The sequence below is a fragment of the Aquarana catesbeiana genome, linkage group LG01 (genome assembly GCF_042186555.1).
Source record: "Aquarana catesbeiana isolate 2022-GZ linkage group LG01, ASM4218655v1, whole genome shotgun sequence".
Classification (NCBI taxonomy): Eukaryota; Metazoa; Chordata; class Amphibia; order Anura; family Ranidae; genus Aquarana; species Aquarana catesbeiana.
The window spans coordinates 280,012,465-280,029,898 of record NC_133324.1 but is presented as its reverse complement, the minus strand read 5'-3'; the positions used below and the strand labels follow the sequence as shown (position 1 = coordinate 280,029,898).

The following is a 17,434-nucleotide window of genomic DNA, read 5'->3' as shown; positions in this document are numbered from 1 at the left end:
CCTATTTATATTGGTTATGGGAGCTAGGACTGTAATCCTAACAGGTTTTAAAACGTCTTACCTGCATAGCCACAGGAAAGTCTGTCTGAGCTTCTGGAGGAAAGAAGACATCTACAGCTTTTTTGGTGAATGGCTGATTTCCATTAGCAGGCTGTCCAACTTCTATGATGTGTAGCTGGAATTATATGAAACAGAAGTTTGGCTACAGGTGAAAAATTAAGTTTGCAAATATTACATTTTCTTTTTTGCCTGTTCTTGTTGTCTCCTGAGTAATTAGGTACTGCGAAAAGCCTGTCAGCTCAAATGTCCAGGCCCATAATGCTATTTGCAGACATATTTAAACACACAAAAGAATAAAAGAAAGCATACCTAACATCTGTCCAGATGTTCACAGCTCTCCAAATGCCTAAAGATAGGTAAGGGGCTTAAGAGATACGATGGAGATGCTGTGCTCTACAAAGCAATGGAAATGCAACCTGATTCTACAATGTCATCTTTCAGGTTTTTCTTCACTCACATTATCTATGACTTTGTCACAATTTGGACCCATTTACACTAATGTGTTTTGGAAACGTGCATTACATAGCATGCATTGCTGTGTTGCCATGTATTTAGAATAGGCCTCACAAAGCAGGCTTAAAGCAAAAAGCAAAAATTTGTCATGTTACAAGTAACATATAGAGATGTCAAAAGAATAAGTTCATTTCTATATAAAAAAAAAAAATTTAAATATTAAATGCACATCTTTTTGCAGGTTAAAAAAAAAAATATGCGCCTTTAATATTTTTATTTACGAGCCTGAAAAGCATTTCACCTGCGATCAGTAGATCGCAGGGTTCTAGCAGATAGTCTGTGTAAGCTGTCTGCTTGTACCTTGTATGAGCAGGGAGTTGCACACCGAAAGACTCAATGAACTACCGGGGGAGGTGTGTGTGTGTGTGTGTGTGTGTGTGTGTGTGTGTGTGTGTATGTGTGTGTGTGTGTGTGTGTGTGTGGGTGTGGGTGTGGGTGTGTGTGTGGGTGTGTGGGTGGGTGGGTGTGTGGGTGGGTGTGTGGGTGGGTGTGTGGGTGTGTGGGTGTGTGGGTGGGTGTGTGTGTGGGTGGGTGTGTGGGTGGGTGGGTGTGTGTGTGGGTGGGTGGGTGTGTGTGTGGGTGGGTGGGTGTGTGTGTGGGTGGGTGGGTGTGTGTGTGGGTGGGTGGGTGTGTGTGTGGGTGGGTGGGTGGGTGTGTGGGTGGGTGGGTGGGTGTGTGGGTGGGTGGGTAGGTGGGTGGGTGGGTAGGTGGGTGGGTGGGTAGGTGGGTGGGTGGGTAGGTGGGTGGGTGGGTAGGTGGGTGGGTGGGTGGGTGGGTGGGTGGGTGGTTGGGTGGTTGGGTGGGTGGGTGGTTGGGTGGGTGGGTGGTTGGGTGGGTGGGTGGGTGGTTGGGTGGGTGGTTGGGTGGGTGGGTGGTTGGGTGGGTGGGTGGTTGGGTGGGTGGGTGGGTGGTTGGGTGGGTGGGTGGTTGGGTGGGTGGGTGGGTGGTTGGGTGGGTGGGTGGGTGGTTGGGTGGGTGGGTGGGTGGGTGGGTGGTTGGGTGGGTGGGTGGTTGGGTGGGTGGTTGGGTGGGTGGGTGGTTGGGTGGGTGGGTGGGTGGTTGGGTGGGTGGGTGGTTGGGTGGGTGGGTGGTTTGGGGCAAGGTTGGTGCATCTGGAACATGTTACACTCAGAATATGATGTTACGAAAAGTGAACTTCTCCTTTAATTGTGTATAAGAAGTATGCTTAAAAAGAACTTGTTTTTGTGCTGGCAAAACTGTGTATTGTATATTTGCGCATCTTGAAGATATTACAGCGTTGGACTGGAAAGGCCCAGATACCCCAAGGAGTGGGTCAATTCCAGTGCTAACCGAACCTCTGCAGGGTGCGCACTGTTCAACATACATTGACTGACAAGGTCTGGACCGACCTTTCTTTCAGCAGGAGATAACCAAATATGCCACAATGGGGAAACCTTAAGAGTGTAGCAGAGATAGGGCAGGTGACAAACACCTTGATGAAGACCTGAAGTGCTGTGAACAGGAAAGGAAGAGCTGCAATGGTAATGTTGTGTGCCCACCACAAAACACAGGTAGTGTTAATGTGAAGTTAGTGATGTGCAAGTGTACAACCTTGATGTCCACAGAGGCCAGAAGGCCCATTGGGGGGGGGGGGGAGGGGGGCAATAGACGGGAATTTTTGGATCTGAACATACAAAGAATCATCCTAATCAAGAATGGGATGAATGCCTCCTTTTTGCCTTGGGGACAGTGAACAGGTTGGAGCAGAATCCCTAAAACCTCTCCTTTTATGGGATCAAAGCAAAGATCCCCGGTGGGAGGATGAAGCTGTGAGAGGGCTAAGCTTCGAGTTAGTTTCCCCTAGACCCAGATATCTGAAATGTCCTTATCTCAGAAGGCTGCAAAGGCTGAAATGTATCCCCCTACTCAAGAGACAGTACTCCTCATTGAACGTTCATTTGATCCACTCTTCAAATGAACGTTCATATCAAGATGACATAAGAACCCACCGCGAGAAAGAAGGGAGTAGAGCCGGATATTGGGAAGAGCTTCGGAAGGGTTGTGAGCAGTCTTAGGATTTGAGCGGCTAGCTCGCCACAGAAAACGTTGTGTTTTAATGTGACTACTTGCAGTCTGAGTAATTTTTTAGTATCATTAATAAAATTACCCAGAAGTTATCACACCATTGGAGTTCTCCTGTGCCCTTTTCATGTATCCAGCTGACAGATTTGTGAAGGGATACCAGAGGAAGTGGTGGATAACAGCCTAAGTACCTGACATGAGCCTGGTTTGCCTAATTAGTTCCTAGATAGGCTAATGGGTCTGGTAAGTGGTTGCGGTGGAGGGAGCGTGTTTTGATGTAACTTATTCAAGCACCTGGCAATAAATACCTGGTGCTTAGGAAAGCACAAAGTGCAAAAAACAGTTCCCAGAGCAACATTACAGGCCAGCCCAGCATCTTCTTCCTTGCATTGTCCAGGTACAGTCAAGAAAAAAGATTGGCTTCTCTCAAAGCAAAGATAGAAATACATCTGTTCACCTAAGGACACTGGTAAAAATACTGAAACTTGCTGGAAGTGGGAGGGGTTATGCATAGGCTGTTCTTACAGCTTTGTTTGGCAGTGTTTAATCACCTTGAAAGTAGCTGCATACCCATGGTCCAATAATAACAGCCATTATGTCCTGAAATAGTATGCTTTATCAACTTCAATATTTCAGAACACTTACTTTGCCCCCTGCTTGTCCACGCACAGCAAAACAGAACAGAGTTGAAGGTTTTGAATTTCTTTCAATCTTGAATTCCGCAAAAGCTGCAGCATGGCCCTCAATCGGCTGAGACACTTTCCTGTCCACAGAATACAGCTGCATGGCACCAACTACTCTGTTTTGCTAAAAAAAAAAAAAAAAAAAAAAAAAAAAATTACAAATGAAAATACAACATGCAATGTATAAACACGTTCGATCGCGTAGGCAAATGCAAGCTCTGCTATCTGCATGATAATGCTTCACAATGAGTGTTCTTTGCTGTTCATCTCTCGAAGTTAAAGTCTTAGGCAGAAGTGACCCACTACAACAATACACTATAGGACGGTAATCTCAACAGCTACTATTAACGGAGAAGTTACATGGGGATCTTGCGAGCCACAAGTGGACCAATGCCTCTGTAGTGTGTGTCAGCTATAGATAAGCAGCAAACACTTAACCACGTTTCACTCCGTGTGCTTAAAGAATATATATAACCAATTGTGTCTGCGCAGACACAATTGGTTATATATATACTATTAACGGAGGTTGCACTGAAATACTGATCTAACTCTAGTGCCAGGTCAACAAACAGGTACATTTATAATGGAGATATGAGACCAAATAAAACAAATGTAAATGTAACAGACTATATATGCTCAAAAATACTTTTAAGTTTCCTTTTATATATTTTAATCTGTTTAAGGTAGTTTTAAACAGCAATACAAACATATACGTTTCTATAGGAAAAATACATTTACATCAAATCGTTAGTGGGTGAAATATATACCTGGGAAATCCGCCATCAAATACAAACATAACAACATATGCAACCAAGAGGAACGTCATGACCAGCTCAGATAATGTAAGTGATAGAGAGTGGGTATGGGTAAAACCATGGTGAATAACTGATAATAACCCCTATCAACATATACCTCTCCCCTGCTTAGACTGGGGAGAATGAAGTCGCATAACAGGTTAAATGTAATATTCATGCAACCCATATTTAACATCCTTATGAACAGCTGATATCATAGAAATGTATCCAGTATACAATAAACACAGCAACAGAAAAAAAAAAAAGGACGAGGAATAGATTAAAAAAAAGAAAAAAAATGTTTACTGCAGATAGGGTGGCAACCCCCAGTCTTCAGTCCTCTGGTAAAAGATATTGTATTCAGGGTTGCCACGGCTTATCAAATTTCATCTGGTTGTTTATTGGGAGAGCATGTTAATTTGTCATTAATCATGATCCAATTGAGTTTTTGTGCAACATAATCAAACTTTATTATCGTCTGGTTCCAACACCACGCTATAGCTATCCTAGCAGCTAGTATCATATAAAACAAAATTTCCTTTTGAAATAATACATTTCAGTAGTATCACTAAATACACATGAAAAGCATGAAAAGAGGATGACAACTCACCCTTACCACCACATTGTGACTTTCATTAGCAGTCACAAAGGTTGCAAAATACATTAAAGAATTCAAGGAATGGATATTTTATACAAAGTTACATTGGTCAAGATTCGACCAATGTAACTATGCATATACCATACCTGACAAATGCCCCGGGAAGCTGGAAATCACTGAAGTAGACCACGCTACTCCAGTGATCTCCACTTACTTCCAGGTTCCTATACCGAGCATCTGCCTTGCTGCATTTTGAACACAGGAGGTCGGCCGTACCACACAGGCGCCAAGCACCGAATGCCTTGCATTTTCTAAAATGAAGGTGGCAAGTGTGACATCTCTGCCTCATGCAAATAGAAAGTGCTTTGCATTCTTTCAGAAAATGCAAGGCATTCTCTGAATGGAGCTTGTGCCAGGCAGGAGACCCAGAAGCAACTGGGGATCATTGGAGTAGCAGTGTCTAATTTAGCAATTTATAGCTTTCAGGGGCATCGGCCAGGTATTTGTATATGCATAGTTACATTGATTGAAGATGGACCAATGTACTATGCATTAAATATTAATAAATGGAGTTCATCTTTAGGAATGTTTTTTTATCATACATACACAGATAAGTCAAAATTAGGGCACTTGCATTTATTCCAGATTCTCTCTAAAGTGTGTAGCAATCAAAATGTTTCAATACACATTAGAAAATACCAGTTATCTTTGCTGTGCACTTATTCCTTACCATAGGCTCCCTACAACTCAGAGGAACAGCAGCACTTCTAAAGAAGCAGGAAATTTGACACACTAACAAGATGTGAACTCCTAACATGCATATCCAGTAATAAAAGATGTAATTTATGTAAATACCTGAGCAGAGATACCAATAAGCAGAAGCCACTTCTGTTGGTCATCTGTTCTATAATTGATGATCTGGCAACCAGCAAGGCTTGCATGGCGATCAAACATTTTCTGAGGCTGGGAATCTCCTTCCATGCTCCAGTGGTATACGGCCGTCTCAGTCACCAAAGCTACAGTATTGACAGATATCCATTTCCAAAAAATGACCTCCTCTGACATTGTATGAGCCTTCACCTTACTTTTCATCTCAATGTTAAAGATCTGAAGGGTTTTTCCAGCTGAAAAATAAGATATAACACTGCATCAGATAAAGACATATAACTGAATTTGGAAGGGTTTGGAAGCAGTCCCAGAAAACAAATACATTAAATAAGGATGATTAGCATTGATAATATAAACAAACAGTTTTCTTTAGGCCCCTTTCACATGTGCGGACCGTATGTCCGCATTTCATCCATCCGTTTTTGGATGAAATACGGACATGGATGCATCCCTATGGGATAGCGTGGGTCAGCGGATGAACATCCGCTGACACCCGATATCAGTCGTCCCCGCTATTGTCCGATTCTGCAGAAGGAGGAAAATCCTATTTTTCTATCAGTCTGCAGAGTGGATTGGATGAACACAGACAGACGGTCCATGTTCATCCGATCCCCCATAGGGGAGAGCGGAGATCTGACAGGGCGGTCCCTGCACAGTGTGCAGGGACTGCCCTATCATCCGCCGGCTCAGCAGGGATCAACAGATCGATCCCTGCTGAGCAAGCGGATGTTCACGGGTTGGATCAACACGGATCTGCACGTGTGAAAGGGGCCTAAAGCGGAGCTCCAGATTTTTTTTTTGTTTATTAAAAGTCAGCAGATACAAAAAGTTTAGCTGCTGACTTTTAATAAACAAACACTCACCTGTTCCACGGTCCAGCGATGTGGCTGCACAGAGCCTCACTCCTCTCCACGGCACCTCCATTGAAACTGTGGGCTCCCGACCGTGACAGCTTGCGGCTTCGCGGCTGGTCGCGCATGCGCGAGTCACGCTGCGCTCTCCAAGTGGACAGGCAATCTTCTGGGACCTGTGACATGTCCCAGAAGATTGCAGAGAGGGAGGGCCTGCCTAGGGGGGAGAGGAGTCGTCACCTAGGTGGCCCGTAGGTGGAAACAGGAAGTGGGACAGGAAGTCCCACTCAAAATTAAGCACCCAGTCCCTCCCCAAAAAAATTACATGCCAAATGTGGCATGTAAGGGGGCGAGGAGTGCTTAAAACGGAAGTTCCACTTTTGGGTGGAACCCCGCTTTAAGCTGGCTAAAGACATTAGCAGACACTGATATATATACACAGAATTAATCTGAACACAGATCAACCTGCGAGCACGCACACATAGTCACAAATACACAATACTCTAAGCATGCATACTCATACCTTGAGATTGGCCCATGCCAGTGAGTCATTAATGCTGTTTGCTCTGTGTTTGTACAAGATTAATATGTAAATTGCGGGCTGTATTGTTATGTAAATCACGGGCGGTATTCTGTAGATCATGTGCTTCAGGCGGTATTGTTATGTAAATCATGTGCTTCAGGCGGTATTGTTATGTAAATCATGGACGGCAGGCGGTATTGTTATGTAAATCATGGACAGCAGGCGGTATTGTTAAGTAAATCCCGGACTGCGGGCGGTATTGATATGTAAATAGTGAGGCGCCAGCCGAGTTGCACACAGTGTTGTGTAGCACAACATAGAAGCTAACTCTTGTTCCTTCGCTGCAGCTTTCACAAAACACCCATTTTCTCCTAACATCCGCCCCTACAGTGAAAGTCTCACTTGCCGGACACACACACACTTGTCATTTGCTGGTGGAGGGAGTGTGAGGAAGGATCCACAGACTCTCATTGGCCAAGGGTATCAACAGTGAATTAAACTAGCAAAGCGGCGCCCCACGAGTGATGGGAGAGGGTGCGGTGTCCAGTCTACTTCTCATGCAATCAGCAGATCTATCTGTTCTATGAGCAAGAGCATTGTACAGTACATGATGGTGAGCCACAAATGCCGATTGCTGTTACTTTCTACACCGCAAAAGAAAAAATGCGCTTTGTGCAAACATCTTCTAGCTGAAAAGGTGACAGCAGCTAAAAATGAATGATCACTATAGTAAAGATATGGAGAAAAAAAAAATCATGACATCTGAAGATTTTCCAGCAAATTTTAAGCATGTTAGCAAGCTTTGTACATATTTTTTTTTTTTACCTTTAGGAAGAAGGACGCAGACTCACCATAAGTACAGAGAGAAAACAATTATTCTGTATATGCTTAGTTCACACCATGCATGAGCTCTTTTTTTTTTTTTTTTTAACATGTTTGCATTTTTATTGAAGCACAACGCACATCACAACAGCACATAAAGTGCAATGAATTGTCTTTCATTAACTTTGACTAGATTTAAAAAAAAAAAAAGGAAAAAATTAAAATAATGCAAAGCATTTTACCAATTGCACACAGAGGGCACACATCAAATGGACCATAACACACGCCCACTGGTGTGAACGGACCCGAGTGCTAGCAGCTGTGTCAAAGACAAACGTTTCCTCCTCCCCAATGAATTGATCTTTATAGCAAGTGTAAGGCAGGCCAGACATTACTCTTTTTTTTTTTTTCCATTCAACCAGCGTGTTGAATGAATGAAAAAAAAAAAAAGAAGAGCAAATTCCCCTATCCACACAATCACTGCTGCTGTGCTTTTATAGAGCCTTCCCTGCCATCAGAATACAATGATCAGTGCTGCTGGCTATAGCTGGCAGCATTGGTCATTTGGGAAAAACCTGACAGGCTGGTTGCACACAAGACAATTGATAGATCAACTCGTGTACAACAAGCTAGCCTGCACATGAATCATAGTTCGCCCAGTCCCTGCTGAATTGGCCAAATTTCAATCCATGTACGGCCAGCTTTAATAAACCGCCCCCCCCACCATAGCTATATATACACACCATAGCTAACCAAAGCAGAGGGGAGCCACAGGGCAATGAGCTGAGGAGGCCCTGTCGTTCTGTATGGGGTCCCATGACTACTGCTGGCTGCCTGTGTTCCGTCAGATTTGGCAACCCGTCAGAATCGGTAACGGAAGTGACATTCCGTCGCCGCCATCTTGCTACACCCCACACTCCTCCACAATACAGATACACAGAGAAGGGGGCAAGCGGACATCTTGTTACACCTACCGGAGTTTTGCACTTCAGTTATTTTTAACAGGAAACGGAGCATATATGGTGAAATACAGTATTTGGAAATCCATCGGACTGTTTACATGTTGCATTATAAAAGCAGCGCTGTTCTGTCACATTAGCAAACCTGTGAGATCAGCAGGTTTGCCGCTGCTTTTAAAATTCAACAACAGTCCGTCAGATTCCCAAATACTGTATTTCATCTTATAAGCTCCATTTCCTGTTAAAAATAATTAAAAACTGTGAAATTCAAAACTTCGGTGGGTGTAACAAGATGTCCACTTGCCCCCCTTCTCAGTGTATTTTTACTGTGGAGGAGTGCGGGGTGTAGCAAGATGGCAGCGACGAAACGTCGCTTCTGTTACCAATCCTGATGGGTCGTCGAATCTGACAGAACACCTGCTGCAATATCATTCCCTGCACTGTGCTGCTAAAATTGTAGAAGGACTATGTGCCCAAAGACATTTTGGTGAATGCGTCTACTGATCACAGGCTCACTGACCAAGGCGTGCTGACAGCAGTTGTGACATCAGTTTAGACAGCACAGCGTCACTGGCTCTCCAGAAATAAAACCACCAAACACACAAACTGAACCCTTTCCCGCACTTTAGCCACAGTGCAGGTAGTGATATCGCAGCAGGTGGGACAACAGCAAGCTCTACCACTGGTCCAGGCTGACCATAAGCACTAATTACTGCAGGAGAGGGTAGTGGATTTGCTGGCATTCTCTGTTAAAAGCGGGATCAGCAGTCCTGGATCTGGAGGAGGAGCTCCTTGAGTCAAGAGTCTGCTGAACAAAATATACCTCTGAAGGTAGCTAGTGGTAACATTGACAAGATCCCATAATCACAACACCTCCCTCCAACCCCATTTTGATTACAGTCCACCCCTTTCTTAGTCACAACTCCTGCCCCCATAACACCCCCATACCAACTCACCTTCTCTACACAGTTACAGCATCTGCCACCCACCACTCACTGATCCCTGTGCCTCTTTACCATCTACTTTACAAATCACAACACCTCTGAATGCAAACCTCTCCTCCTTATGCTACCCATACCCCAGTTTACCCATCTTTTACCTCTTGCAGAACTTACCTCCTATCCATCTCCCCTCACCCTGTTTCATTACACTGTCTCTGTGCCACACATCACTCACCCTCCAGGTCACAGCACCTACCTTTTATCTTATATACCCCACCTTAATCCCCACCCCAAGACCCACTTGCCAACCCTTCCCCTATGGTGTGTGTGTGTGTGGGGGTGCAGCTTGGTATTTTTGCCTTGGGCACTGGATGGCCTTGTCCCAGCACTGGTGGCAGGCGGCATCAATAGGTAAATCGCTGGGCATATTCATAGGTATATCACCACCACTGAATGCTGCCAACTTTGGGGATGTAAACATGCCCTGCCGAGATCTGTTACTTCTCTGCCGCGAGGCCTAATGGATTTATACCCTGGGCACGGTACACCCTGGGGGACTCAACACTAACCTGTCATTCACATGTTTCATTAATGAAAGATGATTGTTTCACATGTATGTTTTCTTTTCCACCCAGGATGACGTAAAACGCGCAATTTTGATCATCCAAGTATCACTCTAGCAATTACTCATCGGATGTTTATATATACCTTGTATTTATATACCTGGTACTTCTCTCCCCCTTGGGGACGTTTTACTACTTTTTTATCTCTCCTCGCATCTGGTATTTATCAGTGGTAATCAGTAATCCAGCGGGCACTCTAACTATTTTTGTATTTTTGTACTTATGACAATGAGTCCTTTACTAAATTCCCAATTAAGTTCATTGGATATTATCTAGCCCTCGGGCTCCTGCTGGTAATCACATTTGATATCCCCAGATTCCTCTTTTCTTTTTCCTCTCCGCCTTCTCCCCCCCTTCCCTCCCCCCCCCCCTTATTTTCTTCCCCTTTTCTTCACCCCCTCCCCTTTTTTTCCTTCCCCTCCTCCCCCCTTTTTTTGCTTTTTTCCTTTTTTTTCTCTTTTTACTTTTTTCCCCCCTTGTTTTTCCTTTCCCCTTTTTTTCCCCGTTTATTCCCTTTTTCTTTCTTTTTTTCCTTTTTCTACCTGTTTTTCCTTTTTTCTTCCTTTTTCTTCCTCGTTTTCCTTTTTTTTCCCCCCTTTTTTCTTTTATTCCCTTTTTTTCCTTTGTTTCTCTTCCCTTTTTTCCCCCCTTTTTTTTCCTCTTTTTCTCCTTCTCTTTCCTTCTTTTCCCTTCTTTTCCCTCTTTCCTTTTTTCTTTTATTTCAACTATTTTTCCCTGCCCTATACACTGCAACTTGTTTCACATTCCCTTGCCCCCTGTGCTTTGTTTATTTCAGTTTGTTTTGTTTTTTCTTCCCCCCTTTTCTCCCCCCTTCTTCCCCCCTTCCTTCACCCTGTCATGCTTGCCATGACATGGGTTTTTATCTATTTCAGACACTTTATTCCGTTCTATTTTCCACTTCTTTCCTTTTTGCTATATCTCTTTGCTCTTGTCACAGCATCTCTTTCCCTTGATTCTTCACCTTCACACCATTTCCTGCAGCACCATCTCATGCTCTTCCCCGCTATATCGCTTTTCTTTCCCCTTTCTCCTCTCCCCGTATGCTCCCTCCTCCCCTTGGTTACCTGACGCGGCGTCGGCCGCACGTCACGGGTTACTGTGACAACGGCGGCCGCGCTGCCAGGCGCCCTTCACATTCAGGGGTTGCCAACGAGCCGGGCGCATGCGCTACCCACGTAGCGCTATGCTATTGGCTCCCTGGACCTCCAGCTGACTGACAGTCGCTGGGTCCTAGGCAACAGTATGCCCCGAGCGGGCGGAATCGGCGATGCTTGCTGATCTAACACAATTAATGACAGGTATTGACGCCACTTTGTATTACAGCAATTTATGCTTGCCATTGTGGTTAGGATTATTAATTATGTATATAAACTATGATTTTAAATGATTCTGGCGGGATTCTGACGTCAGATTGACGTCAGTGGGAGGGGGAGGGGACTATTCTCTCACTTTGCACTTGTTGTTCTCTTTATTGGTGACCACAGTAAAATACACTATATATATATATATATATATATATATATATATATATATATATATAGTGTATTTTACTGTGCACCCCATCACTTGCCTGACGAAGGGGTCCTGCACGGCCCCGAAACGTTGCACCTCCCCTGTGATGTGACCGTTTTCGATTAAAAAACCTTTTTTGGACAATCTTGCTTGCTGACCCATGGTGTGCTGGCGAAGATGTACTTCTGTTTGATGCTTCCAGAACCCAACTGGTAATCGTTACAGCACCCGTTAATGTTCTATTGCCATTTGTCCGGGAACGCGTGCGACTGGAATATCGAATTGAACATGCCCTGCCTGCCAGTGTCACTGAGCCTGCCATCAGCCTGTACTGCAAAGCTGAGCAGATGGGGGAAGGGGGGATATATAGTTTGGAGCGTTAGCTCTCTATTTTCATTATACATAAAATAATAAGTATTGGCAGTTTTTCATTTTTAAAATAATGGATTGTGCTGAGGTTTGTATATGTCCCTGAGACTCTAGCTTGCAGGACAGCAATTTCAGAATATTTTAGGGGTACAAGAATGCTTTTGTTTTGTTTAACTATGCCCCTTTAAGCCCCTCCCACTCTTAACCCATTGTGGACCCACCCACAGTTTGCCATGGCACGCTACAAGAGCCACATTACTACTCTACGTAGAGGTTGTAAATCTCCCTTTACACATTGTACCTATAGGTAAGCCTAGAATAAGGCTTAACTATAGGTACTGTAAATATCTTCTAAACGTGTGCTGTTTAGTAGACATTTACAGTATACTGCGCCGATGATGTTATCAGTGCATGCACTCTAAAGAAACGGGCACCCCTATAGTTTCTTCAGTAGCGAGTGCCGTGACTGGTGGCTCCAGCCAGTCACAGAGCTGGAGTCCACGGCCCCCGGAAGGAAGAGGAGCGAAGATGGATGCGGCCTTCAGCGGGGACTGCGCGGACTTCGTTTGCAGGTGTCACATAATGTGTTAGTATGCGATGCATACTAGCACATTATGTCTTTACTTTGCAGGGGAGGGAGAAGAAAATAATTTTGATCAAGAGATTACTTCCTCTTTAAACTACCCAGAGGCACCCTCTCTCCCACCTGTCTTTTACCCTCCTCTCTCTCCCACCCGCCCTTACCCCATCTCTAATTTAATATTTTATTTATTTTAATAATAATGTTTTTAATTTTATTTATTCCTAACAAAGGCCCACCTAAATCCTCAGCACCATACCCATGATGCTCTTAATCTGGCCCTGAGCTTATCTCACGGAAAGTAACAGCAGTGTCAAATTATTCAGCATGATCAGTCCCTACTTTCATCCCTTCCCGAGACTGGGGAACTTGTGAAGAGATGCATTCTGCTGGTGCCTTTGGACAAGAGATTAACAGGTTCCACCAAATGCAGCTTTAATACAGACATCATAACACCAGTGTTAATTTCCTTAAACTGAAAACTACTGAGAAAAAAATGCATCCATAAACGGTTGTGCAAACTGTCCCACCAGATATTATAGCTCAAGCATTTTGCCCTGTAAAACCATATCCTTATTCACTGCCCATCTACAGGTTTTAAAAAAGGATAGGTGAAAACAGCAATGCCTACAATCACTAAAATCCTATATGATCTAACAAATGTATTTAAGTGTTCTTGCATAGCAAGACCACTTACTGTTATCTCACATATATATTATTCTTATTATTATAGCCAAATTTACCACCCTAACTCCTCCCACAGTTTTTACATTACATAGACAAGTAATATACCGAAACGTGCGGATTGTTCCCGAATGGTGTGCTATTACTTTGTGGAACGTTTCGCCGAATGGTTCACGAAATATCGTCGTTTTTGCGGCGAAATTGGTCCCATAGGAATGAATGGGGAAACTAGAGTGGGAGATGACAAAAGCTGGAAAATCAGAACATGATTTCTAAACTGCCACCACTCCCTCATTTTCAAGCCCACCTACACAAATCTTATATCAAAACGTTCAGCTATCCCTGCTGCCACTAAACATGTCCACGGCTAAGCCATAGTCCTGATAGTTTTCACAATATGACCATTTGTTTGCAACTCACGCCGTCCATTGACATTCATTGAAACTACACTCTAGCCCCCTCCAAATTTGAAGGGCAATTTCTAAACTGCGACTGTGCCTTCATTTTTAATATTTCAGAGACATACTATGTATCAAAATCTAGGTCTGGGTCTTGTGATTCTCACAATATAAAGATCTTCGCTGTAGGATGTATAGTTTTTAAAATACGGCCATTTGTTTAGAGGTCATTTCAGGAAATTTTAGCCATTAATCAGTGTACTGTTAGTGTTTGTTTTGTTGCCATGGTTACCAAAGCTTCTGTTATACACAGGGGGGAAGGTGGCTGGAGCATCTCAGCTCTGATTACAGAGCCCGGGGGAGGGGATAGACACACCATTTACTGATTTATAATAGAGGAATATGATGGGACAGTTTTGATGGGGTAATTCTGATGGGGCAGTTTTGATGAAGCAGTATTTGGGAAGCATAAACAGGTCATGAGCGTTGCTAGGAAACAGTGGTTGTAAACACAAGATGCTGAGACACTCCAAATACATGTGACTTCATCTGCTAGACTTGATAATGCTTGTAGACTCCTCCCACAGTTTTTACACTACAGAGACAAGTAATATACCGAAACGTGCCGATTGTTCCCGATTGGTGTGTTATTACTTTGTGGAATGTTTTGCCGAATGGTCCACGAAATGACGTTTTTGCGGCGAAATTGGTCCCATAGGAATGAATGGCGAAATGTTCAAAACTAGAGTGGGAAGTGACAAAAGCTGACAACCCCATGATCAGCCAAAACATTATGACCACCCCATGATTAGCCAAAACATTATGACCGCCCCATGTAAAAAAAAAAAATATTTTTGAAAAAAAAAAAAATTTTTGAAAAAAGTAAAAAAATAATTTTTGAAAAAAAAAAATCATTTTTGAAAAAAAAAAAAAATATTTTTGAAAAAAAAAAATATTTTTGAAAAAAAAATTTCTTTAAAAAAAAAAATTATTTTTGAAAAAAAAAATATTTGAAAAAAAAAATATTTTTGAAAAAAAAATATTATTTTTGAAATAAAAAAATTCATTTTTGAAAAAAAAAATTACCTTTGAAAAAAAAAATTACTTTTGAAAAAAAAATCATTTTTGAAGAAAAAAATTACTTTTGAAAAAAATGTTCAGCTCTTTCAGCGAATGATGGAACTTTTTTACTATTATTTATACTTTTTAAAATATTAAGCTTTTTAACACTTTTCACAGTTACTCAAGCCACTCCACCCCACCCAGTTACTCCGCCCACTCCAGTTGTAGAGGCAAGAACACTTTCACAATTTCCCCAGAAATTGTACCTTTTCTAGTTCTTATTATTATAGCCAAATTTACCACCCTAACTCCTCCCACAGTTTTTACACTACATAGACAAGTAATATACTGAAACGTGCGGATTGTTCCCGAATGGTGTGCTATTACTTTGTGGAACGTTTCGCCGAATGGTTCACGAAATATCGTCGTTTTTGCGGCGAAATTGGTCCCATAGGAATGAATGGGGAAACTAGAGTGGGAGATGAAAAAAGCTGGAAAATCAGAACATGATTTCTAAACTGCCGCCACTCCCTCATTTTCAAGCCCACCTACACAAATCTTATATCAAAACGTTCAGCTATCTCTGCTGCCACTAAACATGTCCACGGCTCAGCCATAGTCCTGATAGTTTTCACAATATGACCATTTGTTTGCAACTCACGCCGTCCATTGACATTCATTGAAACTACACTCTAGCCCCCTCCAAATTTGAAGGGCAATTTCTAAACTGTGACTGTGCCTTCATTTTTAATATTTCAGAGACATACTATACATCAAAATCTAGGTCTGGGTCTTGTGATTCTCACAATATAAAGATCTTCGCTGTAGGATGTATAGTTTTTAAAATACGGCCATTTGTTTAGAGGTCATTTCAGGAAATTTTAGCCATTAATCAGAGTGTACTGTTAGTGTTTGTTTTGTTGCCATGGTTACCAAAGCTTCTGTTATACACAGGGGGGAAGGTGGCTGGAGCATCTCAGCTGATTACAGAGCCCGGGGGAGGGGACAGACACACCATGTACTGATTTATAATAGAGAAATATGATGGGGCAGTTTTGATGGGGTAATTCTGATGGGGCAGTTTTGATGAAGTAGTATTTGGGAAGCATAAACAGGGCATGAGCGTTGCTAGGAAACAGTGGTTGTTAACACAAGATGCTGAGACACCCCAAATGCATGTGACTTCATCTGCTAGACTTGATAATGCTTGTAGACTCCTCCCACAGTTTTCACACTACAGAGACAAATAATATACCGAAACGAGCGGATTGTTCCCGATTGGTGTGTTATTACTTTGTGGAATGTTTTGCCGAATGGTCCACGAAATATCGTAGTTTTTTGCGGCAATATTGGTCCCATAGGAATGAATTGCGAAATGTTCAATGTCATTTAATTGGTGTCCTATTACCTTGTGGAACTTTGTGAAAAGCTGAAAAATACCAGTGTGAATCCGGCCTCAATGTCATTTAATTGGTGTGCTATTACTTTGTGGAACGTTTCGCCGAATGGTTCACGAAATATCGTCATTTTTGCGGTGAAATTGGTCCCATAGGAATGAATGGTGAAATGTTCAAAACTAGAGCGGGAGGTGACAAAAGCTGACAACCCCATGATCAGCTGAAACATTATGACCGCCCCATGAAAAAAAAAAAAAATATTTTTGAAAAAAAAAAATTACTTTTGAAAAAAATGTTCAACTCTTTCAGCTAATGATGGAACTTTTTTACTACTATTTATACTTTTTAAAATATTAAGCTTAACACTTTTTCACAGTTACTCAAGCCACTCCACCCCACCCAGTTACTCCGCCCACTCCAGTTGTAGAGGCAAGAACACTTTCACAATTTCCCCAGAAATTGTAGCTTTTCTAGTTTAAAAAGCTATTTTTAATTAAAATGGCAGTTTTCATTATAACAATTTGTGGCACAGCCCCAAATCCAAAAACTTTAGAAACGTGGTTTAAAATCTACACAAAAACAGAATGCATTTATTTGCAAATCTAATATTTTGCTCACAAGAGAAAACATGAAATGATTAAAATTGAATTTAACCACTTGCCGAACGCCTCACGCAGATATACTGCGGCAGAATGGCACGGGTAGGCAAAATCACGTACCTGGTAGGTGATCTGCCTCCCGCGGACCCCCACCAGTGCCAGAGGCGGTCGGCTTCTGTCCAGGAGCGATCAGAGGTGAGGGCGAGGCCATCCATTCGTGGCCCCCCCTCGCGATCGCTCCCAGGCAATTAAATCCTTCCTCTGCTGCTGTATAGTAAACAGCGGCAGAGGAAGTGATGTCATTTCTCCTAGGCTCGGTATTTTCCGTTCCGGCACCGAGGAGAGAAGACATCGATGTGAGTGCACAACACACACACACACAGTAGAACACGCCAGGCATACATTTCACCCCCCATCATCCCCCAATCACCCCCCCCCCCCCGTCACAGTGACACCAAAGCAGTTTTTTTTTTTTTTTTGATTACTGCATTGGTGTCAGTTTGTGACAATTAGT

At 42.8% G+C, this 17,434-nt stretch overlaps 1 protein-coding gene across 1 annotated transcript in view; it reads right to left on the bottom strand.

Annotated features, from left to right (window-relative positions):
- The window catches only part of CLTCL1 (clathrin heavy chain like 1), a 290,219-nt gene that overhangs the window by 119,071 nt on the left and 153,714 nt on the right, over positions 1-17,434 (bottom strand). Inside the window, exons 3-5 of the mRNA XM_073629124.1 lie at positions 5,547-5,815; positions 3,262-3,423; positions 62-175 (exon numbers count right to left, since the gene is read on the bottom strand). Of these exons, the coding sequence (XP_073485225.1) occupies positions 62-175; positions 3,262-3,423; positions 5,547-5,815 (545 nt within the window). The remainder of the gene's footprint in view (positions 1-61; positions 176-3,261; positions 3,424-5,546; positions 5,816-17,434) is intronic.